Source organism: Pelophylax lessonae, assembly GCF_965119305.1.
Source record: "Pelophylax lessonae genome assembly, chromosome: 2".
NCBI classification, from domain to species: domain Eukaryota; kingdom Metazoa; phylum Chordata; class Amphibia; order Anura; family Ranidae; genus Pelophylax; species Pelophylax lessonae.
In genome coordinates this window covers 22,269,541-22,292,889 of record NC_138769.1, presented here as the reverse complement: position 1 = coordinate 22,292,889, position 23,349 = coordinate 22,269,541, and the positions used below count along the sequence as shown (strand labels likewise).

The following is a 23,349-nucleotide window of genomic DNA, read 5'->3' as shown; positions in this document are numbered from 1 at the left end:
ACTGATAGGTGGCATTGATGAGACAGCACTGATGGGCAATGATAGGTGACACTGCTAGGCAGCACTGATGGGCACTGATGAGGCGGCACTGACGAGGCTGCACTGATAGGCGGCACCGATGAAGCTGCACTGATGGGCTCTGATAGGTGGCACTGATAAGAAGCACTGATGGACACTGATAGGCAGCACTGATGAGGTGGCACTAATGAGACAGCACTAATGGACACTGATAGGTGGCACTAATAGGCATCACTGATAGTCACTGATGAGCACTGATAGGTGGCACTGAATTGCAGCACTGATGGGCACTTATAGGTGGCACTGATGAGGCTGCACTGATGGACTCTGATAGGTGGCACTGATGAGGCTGCACTGATAGGCAGCACTGATAAGGCTGCACTAATAGGCACTGATGAGGCCGCACTGATGGGCACTGATGAGGCAGCACTGATATGCACTGGTAGGCGGCACTGATAGGTGACACTAATGAGGAGGTACTAATGGGTACTGATTGATAGCACTAATGGGCACTGTTGGGACTGCACTGATAATTGAGGACACTGATAATCTGTGCCCTGTTTATCAGTGTGGATGTCCCTTTAACACAAGCTGGTTATCAGCTCTCTTCTCCTCTCCTCAGCATGAGGAAAGGAAAGCCGATAGCTGGCTTGTGTTTACATCATTATCAGCTGTCATTGGACACAGCTGATCACATGGTAAAGGGCCGCTGCGATTGACCCTTTACCCCGATCTGTGATGTGAGATGCCCATGGTCCATGGACGCCCTCCCGGCAAAGTAAGCCCACGCTGTAGTCGTCTTTAGGCTATATAGTGTGAGTGGGAACTTGTTAAATATATTATTTAAATGTAAACAGTGTACCTGAATGTGACCTGGCATCAGCTTCCTGCAGTCCCTCTACAGCAGAGATGAGACTGGGAACGCCAATCAATTCATGTGCTGATAGGAGGAGAGAGAAGAGTGACAGAGAGATGAGCTCATCAGTCTGATGCTTCTCTTTTCACTGTCCAGTCACAGGCTGGGGGCGGGTCCAGGACGACTGAGGCTCAGAGGAAGAAAGTTGAATGACAATGGCCATCAGACTGAGGACATCTAGTGGATAAAAAAGGTATTGCATTGGAGATCCCTGGGTTGAAGGTGAATACTGCAAGCAATTTTATTTTTTCTGCATGGCCTTTATGAGCTCATCACTGTCCAGTCCACAGGGTTCAGGACAACCTGGGCTAAATGATGCTGACTATCATTCTGAGGTCACCTTGTGGCAGAAAAGAAGTACTGTGGTGGGGGATTTGGGGTGGGAGTTACAGTGGGGGTGGGGGGGGGATCTCTGGATTAAAGCTGAATATTGCAGCAACAGCTTGTTTTGCTAGTTTATCTTTTAAAGGGCCATTCATTATTATTATCTACCTGTTTTTGGCTGGAGTTCTGCTGTAAAGAGAACATCAGGGCAAAAAAATACAAAATAGTACACATTTAGTACACATTTAGTACATGGTATGGACCATAGGGTGAGTACCTGGATAGAGAACTGGCTCCAGGGGAGAGTCCAGAAGGTGGTGATAAATGGGGAGTACTCAGATTGGTCAGGTGTGGAAAGTGGATCTTTCCTGGGACCAATTCTGTTTAATTTTTCCATAAACAACCTAGAGGATGGGATAACCAGCTCAATCTCAGTATTTGCGGACAATACTAAGCTAAGCAGGCCAAATTCTTCTATACATGACGTGGTAACCTTACAAGAAGACCTGAACAAAATAATGGGGTGGGAAACTACATGGCAGATGAGGTTTAATGCTGATAAATGTAAGGTAATGCACTTGAGTGTCAGAACAAGTTACTCGCTAGGGGGGGGGGGGGGGGGACATCTGGGGGAATCTAGGATGGAAAAGGACCTGGGGGTCCTAATAGATGACAGGCTCAGCAATGGCATGCAATGCCAAGCTGTTGCAAGCAAAGCTAACAGAATGCTGGCATGTATAAAAAAGGGGATCCACTCCAGAGATAAAACAATAATTCTCCCACTCTAAAAAACTCTGGTCCAGTTGCACCTTGAGTATGCCGTCCAGTTCTGGGCACCGGTCCTCAGGAAGGATGTGCTGGGACTGGAGAGAGTCCAGAGAAGGGAAACAAAGATAATAAAGGGAATGGAGGATCTAAGCTATGAGGAAAGACTACAAGCATTGAACTTATTCTCTCTGGAGAAGAGACGATTGAGGGGGGATATGATATCAATGTACAAATACTGTACTGGTGAGGACCCTAGCATAAGGAACAAACTATTCAGAGTAAGGGAATACAATAAGACACGTGGCCACTCACTAAAACTAGAGAAAAAACGGTTTAACCTTAAAATACGTAAGGGGTTCTTTACTGTCAGAGCAGTAAGGATGTGGAATTCTCTTCCACAAGCAGTGGTATCAGCAGGGAGCATCGATAGTTTCAAAAAACTATTAGATGGGCACCTTAAAGACCACAACATACAGGGGTATACAATGTACAGTTAACATCAAACAGACACACATATCATAGGTTGAACTGGATGGACTGATGTCTTTTTTTCGACCTCACTAACTATGTAACCTGAAAGAACACCATTGGGATGAATTAGAGTGGAGACTGTGAGCCAGGCCTTCTCGTTCAACATCAGTACCTGACCTCACAAATGCGCTTCTGGAAGAATGGTCAAACATTCCCATAGACACACTCCTAAACCTTGTGGACAGCCTTCCCAGAAGAGTTGAAGCTGTTATAGCTGCAAAGGGTGGGCCAACTCAATATTGAACCCTACGGACTAAGATTAGGATGCCATTAGAGTTCATGTGCGTGTAAAGGCGAGTGTCCCAATACTTTTGACAATATAAGGTTTCTATCTATCAATCTATCTATCTATCTATCTGTCTATCATATATATGTATAATATATACAGTATATGTAACTGTTTTGGGAAACAGTCAAACTGATGGGTTTCATTTCGCTTTAAGAAGATCTGATAGATGAGGACACAGAGCTAGATTTAATTTGCAAACCTCACTTCTATGTCCAACGACCACCAATGTTAATGTCGCCTTATAATGTACGTATGTCCAGGCATTACCCAAATATATACCAAATATATAAATATTTTTTTAAAATTTTGCCCTGACACTTTAAATGTAGGAAGCCAGCATGCTCCAGTACTCGGGACATCTGGGTCATTGTACAGATAATCACCGAGTGTATTTACCCACACACACCAAATCACATACACAAATATTATACAATACGGTGAGCGGTTATCTCCGACCTTGGGAAACTCTGTGAGATGGAATCCTGGATTATTATGCTTATGTAACAAAGACATGAGATACTTAGTAATTCTTGACTCACATCCAAAGGAGATCAGTAGGAAAAGAACTTAGAAAAAGTGAACCTGACCCTGTGCAGACTCCAGAATCCTGAGCCCCGGCTGTATACAAGGAAAGAATAAAGTGAACCTGTGGCCGGACGTTTGGCATTTAGGTATTTACATTCTTAATAGGCACACAAATAAGATTTGAAATGAGCCCGCCCTGACCTGTAGCTGCAGCCACCGTGGAGTAATTCACTTTAAAGTTCACAGCAGAACTGAAGTTGTTCAAGTCACTCTCTCAGCAGCTCAGCTCACCAGCAGAGACTCCACAGCTCAGCTACTCTCCCATCAACAAGTCAGGAGCTCAACTCCCCTTCCCATCAATGCGTCAGCAGCTCAACTCCCCTTCCCATCAATGCGTCAGCAGCTCAACTCCCCCTTCCCATCAATAAGTCAGCAGCTCAACTCCCACTTCCCATCAATAAGTCAGCAGCTCAAACCCCCTTTCCAACAGTTGCTCAGGAGCTCACCACCCCCCTCCCTGCGGTGACTCCGCAGTTCAGCTTTCCATCCAAGCAGTAGTTCAGCAGCTCAATTCACTCTTCTGCTATTTCCTGCAGTGATTTAGTGGCTCAGAATCCCTGAACTCTGTAGCTACAGGCACGGTGGAGTAATTTCCCTCAAAGTTCACAGCAGAAGCACTGAAGCTGTTCAAGTCATTCTCTCAGCAGCTCAGCTCACCAGCAGTTACTCAGCAGCTCAGCTCTCCCCCATCAATGAGTCAGCAGCTCAACTCCCCTTCTCATCAATGAGTCAGCAGCTCAGCTACCCTTTTCCAACAGTGGCTCAGGAGCTTACCTCCCTCTCCCTGCGGTGACTCCGCAGTTCAGCTTTCCATCCAAGCAGTAGTTCAGCAACTCAATTCACTCTTCTGCTATTTCCTGCAGTGATTTAGTGGCTCAGCATCCCTGAACTCTGTAGCTACAGGCACGGTGGAGTAATTTACCTCAAAGTTCACAGCAGAAGCACTGAAGCTGTTCAAGTCATTTTCTCAGCAGCTCAGCTCACCAGCAGTGACTCAGCAGCTCAGCTCCCCTCCCATCAATGAGTCAGCTGCTCAGCTCCCCCTCCCATCAATGTCTCAGCAGCTCAGCTCCCCCTCCCATCAGTGGCTCAGTAGCTCAGCTTCCCCTCCCAGCAGCGATTCTGCAGTTCAGCTTCCAATCCTAGCAGTAGCTTAGCAGTTTATTTCACACTGATGCTCTTTCCTGCAGCGACATAGTGGCTCAGCTCCCCCTTCCATTACTGAGTCATCAGCTCAGCTCCCCCTGCCATCATTGATTCAGCAGCTCAGCTCCCTCTCCCATCACTAAGACAGTATCTCACCTACCCCTCCCATCACTGATTCAGGAGCTCAACTCCCTCTCCCATCACTGACACAGTAGCTCAGCTCCCCTCTCTCAGCAGTGACTCTACAACTCAGTTCACTCTTTTCACCCCTTGCAGCAGTAACTAAGCAGCTCAGCTCCTCCTGCTCTCCCCTGCCAGCAGTGATTTATCAGCACAGCTCCTCCTAATCCCCCTCCCATTACTAAGTCAGCAGTTGAGTTTCCCCTCCCATAGGTGGTTCAGCAGCTCCACTTTTCCTGCTCTCTCTCCCATCAGTGAGTTAATATCTCAGCACTGCCTCCCAGCAGTAGCTCAGCAACCATACCATGAAGTGCATGTAGACAGGAAGTAACTGAAAATCAGCTTCGGGGGATCAGCAGCAAAGCGGTGCAATAAATGATAAAGGAAATGTAACAACAGTATAAAAATGGCAGTTGAGGTCATTCAGGAGGGCGGCACATCTGCTTAACAGACAAGTACATACGGGAATATCTGTTTGGCACCTCGGGTGTTTGGAGAACAGGCCAGCGTAACCCTGTCATGCCTGTGACACATGAGACCTCAGAAATAGGTTCACTTACATATTCATGAATTCACATGAAATAAAAGCGGTGACAAGCCGCAGGTGACATAGAGACCTGTTGGTGATCTTCTGGCTATTAATGGTGGTAATGAGTTGTGACGTTAATTGAGTCACTTGAGACATGAGAGAGAACGAGATGCAGATCTAATGATAACACAACACTGACATACACACCTTACAAAATAATATTTTGGAGGCACTGTCCTGAATTTGGAGGGGCTGTCCTGAATTTGGAGGGGCTGTCCTGAATTCGTAGGGGCTGTCCTGAATTTTGAGGGGCTGTTCTGAATTTTGAGGGGATGTCCTGAATGTTGAGGGGCTGTCTTAAATTTTGAGGGACTGTCTTGAATTTGGAGGGGTTGTCTTGAGTTTGGAGGGGTTGTCCAAAATTTGGAGGGGCTGTCTTGAATTTGGAGGAGCTGTCTTGAATTTGGATTGACTGTCCTAAATTTGGAGGGGCTGTCTTGAATTTGGAGGGGCTGTCTTGAATTTGGAGGGGCTGTCCTGAATTTGGAGGGGCTGTCCTGAATTTTGAGGGGCTGTCTCGAATTTTGAGGGTCTGTCTTGAATTTGGAGGGGTTGTCTTGAATTTGGAGGGGTTGTCTTGAATTTGGAGGGGCTGTCCCCAATTTGGAAGGACTGTCCTGAATTTGGAGGAGCTGTCTTGAATTTAGAGGAGCTTTCCCCAATTTGGAGGGACTATCCTGAATTTGGAGGGGCTGTCTTGAATTTGGAGGGGCTGTATTGAATTTGGAGGGGCTGTATTGAATTTGGAGGGGCTGTCTTGAATTTGGAGGGGCTGTATTGAATTTGGAGGGGCTGTATTGAATTTGGAGGGGCTGTCTTGAATTTGGAGGGGCTATCTTGAATTTTGAGGGGCTGTCTTGAATTTTGAGGGACTATCTTGAATTTTGGAGGGACTGTCTTGAATTTGGAGGGGTTGTCCTAAATTTGGAGGGGGTGTTCCGAATTGGGAAGGACTGTCCTGAAATTGGAAGGACTGTCCTGAATTTGGAGGAATTGTCTTGAATTTAGAGAGGCTTTCCCCAATTTGGAGGGGCTGTCCCGAATTTGGAAGGGCTGTCCTAAAGTTTTAGGGACTGTCTTGAATTTGGAGGGATTGTCTTGAATTTGGAGGGGTCTTCTCGAATTTGGAGGGGCTGTCCCAAATTTCGAAGGACTGTCCAGAATTTGGAGGAGCTGTCTTGAATTTAGAGGGACTGTCTCGAATTTGGAGGGGCTGTCTTGAATTTGGAGGGCTGTCCTAAATTTGGAGGGGCTGTCTTGAATTTGGAGGGGCTGTTCTGAATTTGTAGGAACTGTCTTGAATTTAGAGGGGCTTTCCCCAATTTGGGGGCGCTGTCCTGAAGTTTGAGGGGCTGTTTTGAATTTGGAAGAACTGTCCTGAATTTGGAGGGATTGTCCTGAATTTGGAGGTTTCCCTCCTCTCTACCCAGCGAAACACGCAATGCCAGTTCTGGGTCGGTCAGTGGGACACTGGAGCCTGGGAAACATAGCAGGGGCTCGTCCAAAGGAGGGTGAATGTATCTGGGGTGCATGGACAGCCAACATTCAGTTTGAAAAACTTACACAAATTCAGTGTAAACCCCCCGCTGCTTAAGTATACCATAGGTCAGTAGCAGCCAATGGGATAGTTATATAGTTACATAGTAGGTGAGGTTGAATAAAGACAATAGTCCATCCAGTTCAACCTGTGTAGGTGTGTGTGGCCGTAATCATCTCTCATACCCCTGAATGTTCTGATCCTTGAGATGTACGTCCAAGAGACTTTTAAAAGCAACCATACTTCCCGCAGAAACCACCTCTTGTGGTAGAGAATTCCACAATCTTGTGGCCATAACAGTAAAGAACCCCCTGCGTTGCCTGAGGTTAAAACGCTTCTCCTCTAATCAGGGCTGCTGTTAGAAATCGCGGGGCCCCATACAGACTACCTGGCAGGGCCCCTTCAAGAAAGTATTAAAGATATATTTAGCTAAAATTACAACAAAATCACTATTATCAGACACAAATATAACATAACTCGCATAATTCCTGCTAAATAGTGTTAAATAAAAAATGAGATGAGAAAAATATACAGGCTGGGCAGTTGGAGCTCAGTGATGAGAGAGACAGAGAGAGAGAAACAAAGTTACAATTTACAAATAAACTCCTGAGCAGAGATAAGTGCTGGGAGGGGGGCACACAGGGAGGGGGATTAGTGAGGGACAACTGTCTCTTTCTCAACAGATAAAAGCTGATAGCAGGGAGAGGGACAGATCAAATTCAGGTGCTGGTGGAAGATTTCTGTATTTGTTGTCCATCACTAATCCCCCTCTCTGTGTGGGCCCCCCTGTGTGCTCGGGACCCCTACAAGAGGGCTGGTGGTCCCCCCCTATCAGCGGCCCTGCCTCTAATCGCATTGTATGTCCTCGAGTCCTCATGCAATCCTTTCGACTGAATAGTTTTTTTTCTATGCTGAGATCACCATTAAGGTATTTATAAATTGCTATCATGTCTCCTCTCAGGTGTCTCTTCTCCAGGGAGAATAAATTAAGCGATTGCAGACGTTCTTCATAATTAAGGTCCTCCAATCACCTAATTAGTTTAGTTGCCCTTCTCTGGACTCTCTCCAGCTCCAACACATCCCTCCTGAGGACTGGCGACCAGAACTGGACAGAATACTCCAGATGTGGTCGGACCAGAGTTTTATAAAGTGGAAGGATTATAGTCTTATCTCTGGAATACATCCCTTTCTTTATGCATGTCTGACATTGCATGCTATTGCTTAGTCTATCCTCTACCAAGACTCCCAGATCTTTCTCCATTTTTGATTGAAGGCTTGGTTGGTCAAATTTCTAAATCAATGGTGGCGCCATCGGATCACCAAACACACAAAATTTCTGACAATCGAAAGAAAATTCATTCGAAATTCGACCCATGAATGGTCAGCCTTATGCTAGCCATACACTACGAAACATCGTTCAAACTCGTTTTTGAAAAAACAAAACTCGGCCGTGAGAGCAGACGATTGTTCCATCATGTGATGACCAATAAATTGTTCAATGGACATGAATGAATAAGTTTTTTGTTAGTTTTTTCACACATACTGAGTGAGAAACACATTAACCTTTCAATTTATCGTTCATTCAGCAGAAAATTTTCAAACTTGTCCTTCGTTTTTTTGGCTCAAAAACATCACAACCGATTACCGATTTGTGCCCATTAATCACTTCTGGACCGGAAGGATTTTCCCCCTTAATGACCAGGCCCTATTTTGCGATTCGGCACTGCATTACTTTAACGGACAATTGTGCGGTCGTGCGATGCTGTACCCAAATAGAATTGATGTCCTTTTTTTCCCACAAATAGAGCTTTCTTTTGGTGGTATTTGATCTCCTCTGCGATTTTTAATTTTTTTGCGCTATAAATAAAAAAAGGGCGACAATTCTGAAAAATATATATATATATTTTTCACATTCTGCTATATAACATTCCCAAAAAAAAAAAAAAATTAAAAAAATCTAAATTTTTTATTATTTTAGGCCAATTTGTTTTCTGCTACATATTTTTGGTAAAAAAAATCACAATAAGCGTATTTTGATTGGTTTGCGCAAAAGTTATCGCGTCTACAAACTACAGAAAAGATTTATTGATTATTATTATTAATTTTTATTGTTTTTTTTTTTTTTACTAGTAATGGCGGCGATCTGCGATTTTTAGTGGGATTGCGACATTGCGGCGGACAGATCGGACCCCTAACTGACATTTTTTACACTTTTGGGGGCACAATTGACATTACTACAGTACTACAGTAATATGCATTGTTACTGTAATAATGACACTGGCAGGGAAGGTGTTAACCCTGTGGGTGATCAAGGGGTTAAATGTGAGCCTAGGGGAGTGATTCTAACTGTATGGGGGTGGGGCTTGTGAAATGATCATAGAGACCTGTGTTCCTATATAGAACAGGAGCTCTATGATCATTCCAGAGAGAACGGTCGGCTGTGTTTACAACAGCTGACTGTTCTTCTCTCTCAGCGGGGAGCGATTGCGGGTGGCCAGCGGCAATCGGAGCCGCCTGCCCCGTGCATTGGAGCCCGCGCTGCCGAGTGGGGGCGGGAGCGTGCCGCTCGCCCCCTAGCTACAGGCAAACGACCGTCATAGCCCAACGTCGATTCCTGAAGGAAGACCAGCCTGCCGCAGTATATATGCGGTGAGCGGTACGAAACCGGTTATTTGGACGAAAAATGAATGAACTGTCCAAATGGCCAAATTTCGGCCCAGTTTTCGTATAGTGCATGGCCAGCATAAGTCTGCAATAAGGTGCTATTCTGCTTCGCGGATCATGGCAAGATCTGCCGCCGCTCACCACGTTGGGATGCCGCTGTAAGGAAGGACAGAACACCAAACTGCAAAGTCATGAATGGTTTCAGAGTGACACATTGTGCCATGTGAGAATCCTGTCTACATTATTCATCAGATTGCTAGAGGGAAACAAGCTGGCACTGTGTCATGTAGGACATCTACAAATTTTCATCCACAGCTTGGGATGTTAGGAGAACGTCTGGAGCACGGGTGCTAAACTTACTTGAAAAAGGGGGCCACACGTGTGGCCCCTTACATCACTGAAAGACTATTTATAATGTTTAGTATATGAAATGCTACAGAAAATAGTCAGAGGATACACATACTATAGATGGTTTAAACATTGAAAACATGCTGCAGTGGTAGTTGGAGACTGGGGACATGCTGCAGGGGTAGTTGGAGACTGGGGACATGCTGCAGGTGTAGTTGAAGACAGAGGACATGCTACAGTTGTAGATAGAGACTGGGGACATGCTACAGGTGTAGTTAGAGACTGGGGACATGCTACAGTTGTAGATAGAGACTGGGGACATGCTACAGGTGTAGTTAGAGACTGGGGACATGCTACAGGTGTATTTAGAGACTGGGGACATGTTACAGGTGTAGATGGATACTGGGGACATGCTACAGGTATAGTTGGAGACTGGGGACATGCTACAGGTGTAGTTAGAGACTGGGACATGTTACAGGTGTAGATGGATACTGGGGACATGCTACAGGTGTAGTTAGAGACTGGGGACATGCTACAGGTGTAGTTGGAGACTGGGAACATGCTACAGGTGTAGTTGGAGACTGGGGACATGCTACAGGTGTAGTTGGAGACTGGGGACATGCTACAGGTGTAGTTGGAGACTGGGGACATGCTGCAGGTGTAGTTGGAGAATGGGGACATGCTACAGCTGTAGTTGGAGAATGGGGACATGCTACAGGTGTAGTTAGAGACTGGGGACATGCTAATGGTGTAGTTGGAGACTGGGGACATGTTACAGGTGTAGTTGGAGACTGGGGACATGCTACAGGTGTAGTTAGAGACAGGGGACATGCTACAGGTGTAGTTAGAGACTGGGGACATGCTACAGGTGTAGTTGGAGACTGGGGACATGCTACAAGTGTAGTTGGAGACTGGGGACATGCTACAGGCGCAGTTGGAGACTTTGACATGCTACTGGTGTAGTTGGAGACTGGGGACATGCTACAGGTGTAGTTGGATACTGGGGACATGCTACTGGTGTAGTTGGAGACTGGGGACATGCTACAGGTGTAGTTAGAGACTGGGGACATGCTACAGGTGTAGTTAGAGACTGGGGACATGCTACAGGTGTAGTTGGAGACTGGGGACATGCTACAGGTGTATTTTGAGACTGGGGACAAGCTACAGGTGTAGTTAGAGACTGGGGACATGCTACAGGTGTAGTTGGAGACTGGGGACATGCTAATGGTGTAGTTGGAGAATGGGGACATGCTACAGGTGTAGTTGGAGACTGGGGACATGCTACTGGTGTAGTTGGAGACTGGGGACATGCTACAGGTGTAGTTAAAGAATGGGGACAGGGTACAGGTGTAGTTAGAGACTGGGGACATGCTAATGGTGTAGTTGGAGACTGGGGACATGCTACAGGTGTAGTTGGAGACTGGGGACATGCTACAGGTGTAGTTGGAGACTGGGGACATGCTACAGGTGTAGTTAGAGACTGGGGACATGGTACAGGTGTAGTTGGAGACTGGGGACATGCTACAGGTGTAGTTGGAGACTGGGGACATGCTACAGGTGTAGTTGGAGACTGGGGACATGCTACAGGTGTAGTTGGAGACTGGGGACATGCTACAGGTGTAGTTGGAGACTGTGGACATGCTACAGGTGTAGTTGGAGACTGGGGACATGCTACAGGTGTAGATCGAGACTGGGGACATGCTACAGTTGTAGATAGAGACTGGGGACATGCTACAGGTGTAGTTAAAGATTGGGGACAGGGTACAGGTGTAGTTAGAGACTGGGGACATGCTAATGGTGTAGTTGGAGACTGGGGACATGCTACAGGTGTAGTTGGAGACTGGGGACATGCTACAGGTGTAGTTAGAGACTGGGGACGTGGTACAGGTGTAGTTGGAGACTGGGGACATGCTACAGGTGTAGTTGGAGACTGGGGACATGCTACAGGTGTAGTTGGAGACTGGGGACATGCTACAGGTGTAGTTGGAGACTGGGGACATGCTACAGGTGTAGTTGGAGACTGGGGACATGCTACAGGTGTAGATCGAGACTGGGGACATGCTACAGTTGTAGATAGAGACTGGGGACATGCTACAAGTGTAGTTAAAGACTGGGGACATGCTATAGATGTAGTTAGAGACTGGGGACATGCTACAGGTGTTTTTAGAGACTGGGGACATGCTACAGGCGTTGTTGGAGACTGGGGACATGCTACAGGTGTAGTTAGTGACTGGGGACATATTACAGGTGTAGATGGAGACTGCGGACATGCTACAGTTGTAGATAGAGACTAGGGACATGCTACAAGTGTAGTTAAAGACTGGGGACATGCTACAGGTGTAGTTGGAGACTGGGGACATGCTACAGGTGTAGTTGGAGACTGGGGACATGCTACAGGTGTAGTTGGAGACTGGGGACATGCTACAGGTGTAGTTGGAGACTGGGGACATGCTACAGGTGTAGTTAAAGACTGGGGACATGCTATAGATGTAGTTAGAGACTGGGGACATGCTACAGGTGTAGTTAGAGACTGGGGACATGCTACAGGTGTAGTTGGAGACTGGGGACATGCTAATGGTATAGTTGGAGACTGGGGACATATTACAGGTGTAGATGGAGACTGCGGACATGCTACAGTTGTAGATAGAGACTAGGGACATGCTACAAGTGTAGTTAAAGACTGGGGACATGCTACAGATGTAGTTGGAGACTGGGGACATGCTACAGGTGTAGTTGGAGACTGGGGACATCCTACAGGTGTAGTTGGAGACTGGGGACATGCTACAGGTGTAGTTGGAGACTGGGGACATGCTACAGGTGTAGTTGGAGACTGGGGACATGCTACAGGTGTAGTTGGAGACTGGGGACATGCTACAGGTGTAGTTAAAGACTGGGGACAGGGTACAGGTGTAGTTAGAGACTGGGGACATGCTACAGGTGTAGTTAGAGACTGGGGACATGCTACAGGTGTAGTTGGAGACTGGGGACATGCTAATGGTGTAGTTGGAGACTGGGGGCATGCTACATGTGTAGTTAGAGACTGGGGACATGCTACAGGTGTATTTGGAGACTGGGGACATACTGGGGACATGCTACAGGTGTAGTTGGAGACTGGGGACAGGCTACAGGTGTAGTTGGAGACTGGGGACATGCTACAGGTGTAGTTGGAGACTGGGGACAGGCTACAGGTGTAGTTGGAGACTAGGGACATGCTACAGGTGTAGTTGGAGACTGGGGAAATGCTAAAGGTGTAGTTGGAGACTGGGGACATGCTACAGGTGTGGTTGGAGACTGGGGACATGCTACAGGTGTATTTGGAGACTGGGGACACGCTACAGGTGTAGTTGGAGACTGGGAACATGTTACAGGTGTAGTTGGAGACTGGGGACATTCTACAGGTGTAGTTGGAGACTGGGGACATGTTACAGGTGTAGTTGGAGACTGGGGACATGCTACAGGTGTAGTTGGAGACTGGGGACATGTTACAGGTGTAGTTGGAGACTGGGGACATGTTACAGGTGTAGTTGGAGACTGGGGACATGTTACAGGTGTAGTTGGAGACTGGGGACATGCTAGAGGTGTAGTTGGAGACTGGGGACATGTTACAGGTGTAGTTGGAGACTGGGGACATGTTACAGGTGTAGTTGGAGACTGGGAACATGTTACAGGTGTAGTTGGAGACATGCTACAGGTGTAGTTGGAGACTGGGGACATGCTACAGGTGTAGTTGGAGACTGGGGACATGCTACAGGTGTAGATCGAGACTGGGGACATGCTACAGTTGTAGATAGAGACTGGGGACATGCTACAAGTGTAGTTAAAGACTGGGGACATGCTATAGATGTAGTTAGAGACTGGGGACATGCTACAGGTGTTTTTAGAGACTGGGGACATGCTACAGGCGTTGTTGGAGACTGGGGACATGCTACAGGTGTAGTTAGTGACTGGGGACATATTACAGGTGTAGATGGAGACTGCGGACATGCTACAGTTGTAGATAGAGACTAGGGACATGCTACAAGTGTAGTTAAAGACTGGGGACATGCTACAGGTGTAGTTGGAGACTGGGGACATGCTACAGGTGTAGTTGGAGACTGGGGACATGCTACAGGTGTAGTTGGAGACTGGGGACATGCTACAGGTGTAGTTGGAGACTGGGGACATGCTACAGGTGTAGTTAAAGACTGGGGACATGCTATAGATGTAGTTAGAGACTGGGGACATGCTACAGGTGTAGTTAGAGACTGGGGACATGCTACAGGTGTAGTTGGAGACTGGGGACATGCTAATGGTATAGTTGGAGACTGGGGACATATTACAGGTGTAGATGGAGACTGCGGACATGCTACAGTTGTAGATAGAGACTAGGGACATGCTACAAGTGTAGTTAAAGACTGGGGACATGCTACAGATGTAGTTGGAGACTGGGGACATGCTACAGGTGTAGTTGGAGACTGGGGACATCCTACAGGTGTAGTTGGAGACTGGGGACATGCTACAGGTGTAGTTGGAGACTGGGGACATGCTACAGGTGTAGTTGGAGACTGGGGACATGCTACAGGTGTAGTTGGAGACTGGGGACATGCTACAGGTGTAGTTAAAGACTGGGGACAGGGTACAGGTGTAGTTAGAGACTGGGGACATGCTACAGGTGTAGTTAGAGACTGGGGACATGCTACAGGTGTAGTTGGAGACTGGGGACATGCTAATGGTGTAGTTGGAGACTGGGGGCATGCTACATGTGTAGTTAGAGACTGGGGACATGCTACAGGTGTATTTGGAGACTGGGGACATACTGGGGACATGCTACAGGTGTAGTTGGAGACTGGGGACAGGCTACAGGTGTAGTTGGAGACTGGGGACATGCTACAGGTGTAGTTGGAGACTGGGGACAGGCTACAGGTGTAGTTGGAGACTAGGGACATGCTACAGGTGTAGTTGGAGACTGGGGAAATGCTAAAGGTGTAGTTGGAGACTGGGGACATGCTACAGGTGTGGTTGGAGACTGGGGACATGCTACAGGTGTATTTGGAGACTGGGGACACGCTACAGGTGTAGTTGGAGACTGGGAACATGTTACAGGTGTAGTTGGAGACTGGGGACATTCTACAGGTGTAGTTGGAGACTGGGGACATGTTACAGGTGTAGTTGGAGACTGGGGACATGCTACAGGTGTAGTTGGAGACTGGGGACATGTTACAGGTGTAGTTGGAGACTGGGGACATGTTACAGGTGTAGTTGGAGACTGGGGACATGTTACAGGTGTAGTTGGAGACTGGGGACATGCTAGAGGTGTAGTTGGAGACTGGGGACATGTTACAGGTGTAGTTGGAGACTGGGGACATGTTACAGGTGTAGTTGGAGACTGGGAACATGTTACAGGTGTAGTTGGAGACATGCTACAGGTGTAGTTGGAGACTGGGGACATGCTACAGGTGTAGTTGGAGACTGGGGACATGCTACAGGTGTAGTTGGAGACTGGGGACATGCTACAGGTGTAGTTGGAGACTGTGGACATCCTACAGGTGTAGTTGGAGACTGGGGACATGCTACAGGTGTAGTTGGAGACTGAGGACACGCTACAGGTGTAGTTGGAGACTGGGAACATGTTACAGGTGTAGTTGGAGACTGGGGACATGCTACAGGTGTAGTTGGAGACTGGGGACATGCTACAGGTGTAGTTGGAGACTGGGGACATGTTACAGGTGTAGTTGGAGACTGGGGACATGCTACAGGTGTAGTTGGAGACTGGGGACATGCTAATGGTGTAGTTGGAGACTGGGGACATGTTACAGGTGTAGTTGGAGACTGGGGACATGCTACAGGTGTAGTTGGAGACTGGGGACATGCTAATGGTGTAGTTGGAGACTGGGGACATATTACAGGTGTAGATGGAGACTGCAGACATGCTACAGTTGTAGATAGAGACTAGGGACATGCTACAAGTGTAGTTAAAGACTGGGGACATGCTACAGGTGTAGTTGGAGACTGGGGACATACTACAGGTGTAGTTGGAGAATGGGGACATGCTACAGGTGTAGTTAAAGACTGGGGACAGGGTACAGGTGTAGTTAGAGACTGGGGACATGCTACAGGTGTAGTTAGAGACTGGGGACATGCTACAGGTGTAGTTGGAGACTGGGGACATGCTAATGGTGTAGTTGGAGACTGGGGGCATGCTACATGTGTAGTTAGAGACTGGGGACATGCTACAGGTGTATTTGGAGACTGGGGACATACTGGGGACATGCTACAGGTGTAGCTGGAGACTGGGGACAGGCTACAGGTGTAGTTGGAGACTGGGGACATGCTACAGGTGTAGTTGGAGACTGGGGACAGGCTACAGGTGTAGTTGGAGACTGGGGACATGCTACAGGTGTAGTTGGAGACTGGGGACATGCTAAAGGTGTAGTTGGAGACTGGGGACATGCTACAGGTGTGGTTGGAGACTGGGGACATGCTACAGGTGTATTTGGAGACTGGGGACACGGTACAGGTGTAGTTGGAGACTGGGAACATGTTACAGGTGTAAATGGAGACTGGGGACATGCTACAGGTGTAGTTGGAGAATGGGGACATGCTACAGGTGTAGTTGGAGACTGGGGACATGTTACAGGTGTAGTTGGAGACTGGGGACATGCTACAGGTGTAGTTGGAGACTGGGGACATGTTACAGGTGTAGTTGGAGACTGGGGACATGTTACAGGTGTAGTTGGAGACTGGGGACATGTTACAGGTGTAGTTGGAGACTGGGGACATGTTACAGGTGTAGTTGGAGACTGGGGACATGCTAGAGGTGTAGTTGGAGACTGGGGACATGTTACAGGTGTAGTTGGAGACTGGGGACATGTTACAGGTGTAGTTGGAGACTGGGAACATGTTACAGGTGTAGTTGGAGACTGGGGACATGCTACAGGTGTAGTTGGAGACTGGGGACATGCTACAGGTGTAGTTGGAGACTGGGGACATGCTACAGGTGTAGTTGGAGACTGGGGACATGCTACAGGTGTAATTGGAGATTGGGGACATGCTACAGGTGTATTTGGAGACTGGGGACATGCTACAGGTGTAATTGGAGATTGGGGACATGCTACAGGTGTATTTGGAGACTGGGGACATTCTACAGGTGTAGTTGGAGACTGGGGACATGGTACAGGTGTAGTTGGAGACTGGGGACATGGTACAGGTGTAGTTAGAGACTGGGAACATGCTACTGGTGTAGTTGGAGACTGGGGACATGCTACAGGTGTAGTTGGAGACTGGGGACATGCTACAGGTGTAATTGGAGATTGGGGACATGCTACAGGTGTATTTGGAGACTGGGGACATGCTACAGGTGTAGTTGGAGACTGGGGATATGGTACAGATGTAATTGGAGATTGGGGACATGCTACAGGTGTATTTGGAGACTGGGGACATGCTACAGGTGTAGTTGGAGACTGGGGACATGGTACAGGTGTAGTTAGAGACTGGGAACATGGTACAGGTGTAGTTAGAGACTGGGAACATGCTACTGGTGTAGTTGGAGACTGGGGACATGCTACAGGTGTAGTTGGAGACTGGGGACATGCTACAGGTGTAATTGGAGATTGGGGACATGCTACAGGTGTATTTGGAGACTGGGGACATGCTACAGGTGTAGTTGGAGACTGGGGATATGGTACAGATGTAATTGGAGATTGGGGACATGCTACAGGTGTATTTGGAGACTGGGGACATGCTACAGGTGTAGTTGGAGACTGGGGACATGGTACAGGTGTAGTTAGAGACTGGGAACATGCTACAGGTGTAGTTGGAGACTGGGGACATGGTACAGGTGTAGTTAGAGACTGGGAACATGCTACAGGTGTAGTTGGAGATAGAGCTCGCTGTGGCCCCTCTATGGTGATTTAGTAAATAAGGATCCATCACACACATATTACAGACAGCGGATTGGCTCCTCGCTGAGATCAAGGAATATCTCCCTCCATTCACCTGATTCCCGGCAGCACAGAACACACATGAAATGACAAACTGACACATGAAACGCCCGGCACAGGCGCACAACAATAGACACCCCAGGATGGGCAACACACCAATCACGTGTCTCCGGAACAAACAGACACTGCGACCTTCCATGGAACATTCTCTGGGGAAATTCTAGAAACTTTCCATCCGGGGGCTCAGCGTGATATAACCCTTCCCACTACACACAATGTACAGAGACAGGAGGGAGGACACAATGCACGGGGGGGGGGGGGGGGCGAGGAAAGGAGATATGAAAGAGAGGAGAGAAGGAAGAAGGGAAGGAAATCGGGAAGGAACAAGAGGAGAGGAGAGGGCAGGGGAGGGGAGAAGGAAGAAGTGAAGGAGAGGAGATAGGAAGGAGAAGAGAGGAAGAAGAAGGAAGAAAAAGGAGAGGAGAGGGAAGCAGAGGAGAGCAGGGGTGAGGCGAGAAGAGTAGAGGAGAGGAGAGGGGAGGAGAGGAGAGGAGAGGAGAGCAGGGAGGAGGAGAGGACGAAGGGGGGGGGGTCGGCAGGAAGGAACTAAATATTGCAATATATGACAGATATTCTCCCAGAGGAGAGGGAAACGGAGGAGAGGAGAGGGGAAGAGAGGAGAGGAAAGCAGAGGGGAAGAGAGCAGAGGAGAGGAGAGAAGAGGGGAAGGGAGGAGAGTGGAGGGAGAATGGCAGGAAGAAAGGAAATAATGTCAAGAATATATGCCAGATAATCTCCCAGAGGGGAGGAGAGGAGGGGAAAGAAAGGAAGGAAATAATGCCATATGTGACAGATATTCTCTAAGAGGAGAGGGGAAGGGAGAAGAGGAGAGCAGAGGAAAGGAGAGCAGAGGGAAGGGGAGGAGAGGGGACGGAGAATGGCAGGAAGGAAGGAAATAAAGCCATATATGACTGATATTCTCCCAGAGGAGAGGGGAGGAGAGCAGAGGGGAGGGGAGGAAAGGAGAGGGAAGGAGAGTAGAGGGGAGGGGAGGGGAGGAGAGGAGAAGGGAGGAGAGGGAAGGGGAGCAGAGGAGAGGAGAGGGGAGGGGAGGAAAGCAGAGAAGAGGGGAGGAGAGCAGAAGCGAGGGGAGCAGAGCAGGTGAGAGGGGAGGAGAGGAGAGGGGAGGGGAGGAGAGGAGAGGGGAGGGGAGAAGAGCAGAGGAGAGGGGAGGAGAGCAGATGAGAGGGGAGCAGAGAAGAGGAGAGGGGAGCAGAGAAGAGGAGAGGGGAGGAGAGGAGAGCAGTGGAGAGGGGAGGAGAGGAGAAGAGAGAGGAGGAGAGGGGAGGAGAAGAGAGGAGGAAAGGAGAGGGTAGGAGAAGAGAGGGTAGGAGAGCAGAGGAGAGGGGAGGAGGAAAGAAGAGAGGGGAGAAGAGCAGAGGAGAGCAGAGGAGAGGGGAGCAGAGCAGAGGAGAAGGGAGGAGAGCAGAGGAGAGGGAAGCAGAGGAGAGGGGAGGGGAGAAGAGCAGAGGAGAGGGGAGGAGAGCAGATGAGAGGGGAGCAGAGCAGAGAAGAGGGGAGGAGAGGAGAGCAGTGGAGAGGGGAGGAGAGGAGAAGAGAGAGGAGGAGAGGGGAGGAGAATAGAGGAGAGGGTAGGAGAGGAGAGGGTAGGAGAGCAGAGGAGAGGGGAGCAGAGCAGAGGAGAGGGGAGGAGAGCAGAAGAGAGGGGAGAAGAGCAGAGGAGAGGAGAAGGGAGAAGAGCAGAGCAGAGGAGAGGGGAGCAGAGCAGAGGGCAGGAGAGGAGTGGAGAGCAGAGGAGAGGGGAGGAGAGCAGAGGAGAGGGGAGGAGAACAGAGAAGAGGAGGTAAAGGGAGGAGAGGGGAAGGAGAATGGCAGGAAGGAAGGAAATATTGCCATATATGACGGATATTCTCTGGTGACATTACCCAGAAGCTCCACTCGGTGCCCCATCCTCCGGGAGTTCGGTCCGGTCCGGAGCTTAGAGATTCCTCTGATGACACTTTGCTGATTCTGTCCACATCCTCCTCCACCTACACAGGACAAACACAGTGCTGAGATAAAACATACACAGGACAATCACAGTGCTGAGATAAAACATACACAGGACAAACACAGTGCTGAGATAAAACATACACAGGACAGTCACAGTGCTGAGATAAAACATACACAGGACAAACACAGTGCTGAGATAAAACATACACAGGACAGTCACAGTGCTGAGTTATAGAACACATATATAAATAATAATAAGCAGAATTCCCACATTTATAGGCACTGGGTGATGTTGGATGGATATCACAATAACCCCTCACACCGCCCTCTTGGTGGGTTCCCATTAGAGGGAATGTTGGGATGTTTTTTGGCGTTGAATTCTTTATTCTTACTTCTCTGATGATCTGACTGTACAGCAATTGCAGCATTTTTCTGACAGGTAAATGTCCCTGCCATTAAAGGGATGGGGAATGGGGAGCGGGATTGGGCAGTACCCCGTCTTAATTATTCTTGCAGCAGCCGTCCGTTCCTGGCTGCGGTATGGGGCGGTAGGGGGGGGGGGAATGGGGCGGTAGGGGGGGGGAATGGGGCGGTATGGTGCACAATTTAACGCATCACACAGCTCCTTTTTTTAGTTTGTTTTTGTACAAATTTATTTAACGTGTATAAATGTACACTTCATTCATGGCGCTGTACAGCAGCACACTGAGCTGCTCTGCAATGCCATACAGTACTGAACAGTGCGCTGCGATAAAATGCAGCATGTCTACAGTGCTGCGTGTCCCCAGGCTGTGTTGCAGTGTGATTGGGACACACAGGGAACTTTGCAAAGTGTCTTTACAATGCATTCAAATGTCCGTCACCGCACTGTGTGAGTTCCCCCTTAATGATCCTCCACCATAGAGACATATGGAGTCCGGGTGTGTCCGGGTGTGTCTGGGCTGTCACCTCACTAAGAATCCTCCGCTGTCCTGTGTGACCTCTGCATGTCCTCCCTTCCTATCCACACCTCACCTCTCTATTCCCACCATCACAATAATAAATATCATTCACATTTACTTCACATGCTCACAATATTTATATGGAAAGCTCTCATTCACCTCGATATACAAAGGTTCAATGTGTGCTGTGTAATGGTATTTGTGAAGTATCAATAATAATGTTTATGGAAAAAAATATATATATTAATGATAATTAAAATAATAATGATGATAATAATAATTCTAATAACAATAATAATATAATAATAACAACAAAAATAACAAATATAATAATAATAACAACAATAAAGAATGATGGTAATAATAATAATAATAATAATAAAATAATAAAACAACAATAAGTATTATAATAATAATAATAATAATAATAAAAAAACAACAACAATAAGTATTATAATAATAATAATAATAATAATAATAATAATAATAAAAAAAACAACAACAATAAGTATAATAATAATAATAAAATAAACAACAATACAAAATATTAACAATAATAATAATGATATTAATATTACTGACAATAATGATAACAACAATAATAATAAAATAACAATAAGTAAAATAATAATAACAACAATACAACATTTTTCACAATAATAATGATATTATTATTATTATTAATAATAATAATGACAAAAACAATAATTTAAAGTAAAATAAAGCAGTAATAGTATTAGCATAAAAAAGTGATATGGTAATGATAATAATACATATATTAGTAATAAAAATGTAGTACTGCCCCCTTGAGGACTGTTGGATTTAACACTTACGGGTCCTCCCGGGTTACCATTGGCAACCTTGACATTAACAGTCTCTCAGTTCCTTCTTGGCTCGTTCAATAAACAGTCCAGGGGTATGTAGTGGTTTTTGTGTTTTATTAATAAATTAGGGATGGGAGAAGGGAATAGTGGGATACTCCAAATTAACTATTCACAAAATTTTAGGACTTCTATCTCTTGATACAGTCAGGCTGTTGATCCACCTTGCCACTGAGGTGAATTTAGCTTTAAGTCTCTTTTCCAGATGACTTGATGAACTAAGTTTATCTTCAGGACAAGCTCCTAGTATCCTCTTTCTTGACCACTGACACCCATCCACTGACTATCCTACTCCTGGGGTGGCCCCCTACAGGTCAGGCCCCTTGACATGACCCCCTGTACTCACGATACTGTTTTTCCAGGGTCTCCAGTGTCTCCCCCTCAGTCATCTCTCCTGGACCTCTGGGTTCAGCTCCATTCCTCTGGCCCTCAGGACGACCTCATGAGGCCACGTGCCACTGCTGCAGACGAGGAGGCGGCCGCCGCCCTCCCTCCGGGACTCTGCTCTCCAGCCAAAGACACCACAGCACATGTGCTCCTGGCTTTTATACAGTATCCCAGAATGCACTGAGACAGCCAGTCTCTGCCAATCACCAGGACTGTATTAAAGCCTATGTAACCATTGGTCAGGATTCCTCCCACTGTCCAACATGCCTCTCTATTGGACCAGCGTGAAACACTCTCTAGACAGAATGAATCACATACTGAGCACAATGAGCAAACCTCACTAACAGATCCTGCTCTCTGATAGGCAGAAAGTAATATAGATTTACCTGCTGCTCCTCTGATAGGCAGACAGAGCCAAAAAATATACTGTCTCACTAGCACCTACCTAGGAGGGTGCTACAAAAATAAAAATTGAAAATAATAATAAAAAGAAACAAGAATAATAAATATATTAATAAAATAACAATAATAACAATAATAATTATGATGATTTTATTATTATTAATATTAATAATAATAATAATAATATTAATAATAATGATGATAACAACAATAATAAAAAAATAAAGCAATAATAATATTAATATAAAAAAATATAATAATAATAGTAGTAGTAGCAGTAGTAGTAGAAATTATATTAATAATACTCACAATAACAACAATAATATAATAATAAAATAATAATAACAAAAATGATGATATTAATAATATAATAATAAAATAATAATAACAATAATGATGATATTAATAATAGTAGTAGTAGTAATAATAACAATAATCACAACAATAATAAATATATTATTATTATAAAAGTAACAATAATAATCTAAAGAAAAAAACGTATAATAAACAATAATAATAAATATTATAATAAAATAATAATAACAATAATGATGATATTAATATTATTATTATTTAATAATAATAGTTGAAAACAACAATAAGTAAAATAAAGCAATAATAATATAAAAAAACAATAAAATAATAATAACAATTATGATGATATTAATATTATTATTATGATTTAATAATAATAGTTGATAACAACAATAAGTAAAATAAAGCAATATTAATATAAAAAAACAATAATATAATAATAACAATAATAATATAAATAAATATATTATTAATAAAGAATAAAAGTAAAAAATAAAAAATAATAATCTAAAATTTTAATAATATTTAAAATAAACAACAATAATAAATATAATAATAATAAAATAATAATAACAATATTAATGATTATACTATTA

The 23,349-nt window shown here is 46.0% G+C and overlaps 1 protein-coding gene across 1 annotated transcript in view; it reads right to left on the bottom strand.

Moving 5' to 3' along the window:
- GRAMD1C (GRAM domain containing 1C) overlaps positions 1-23,349 on the bottom strand; it is a 263,253-nt gene that overhangs the window by 238,678 nt on the left and 1,226 nt on the right. Inside the window, exon 2 of the mRNA XM_082245479.1 lies at positions 19,761-19,865. Within this exon, the coding sequence (XP_082101605.1) occupies positions 19,761-19,865 (105 nt within the window). The remainder of the gene's footprint in view (positions 1-19,760; positions 19,866-23,349) is intronic.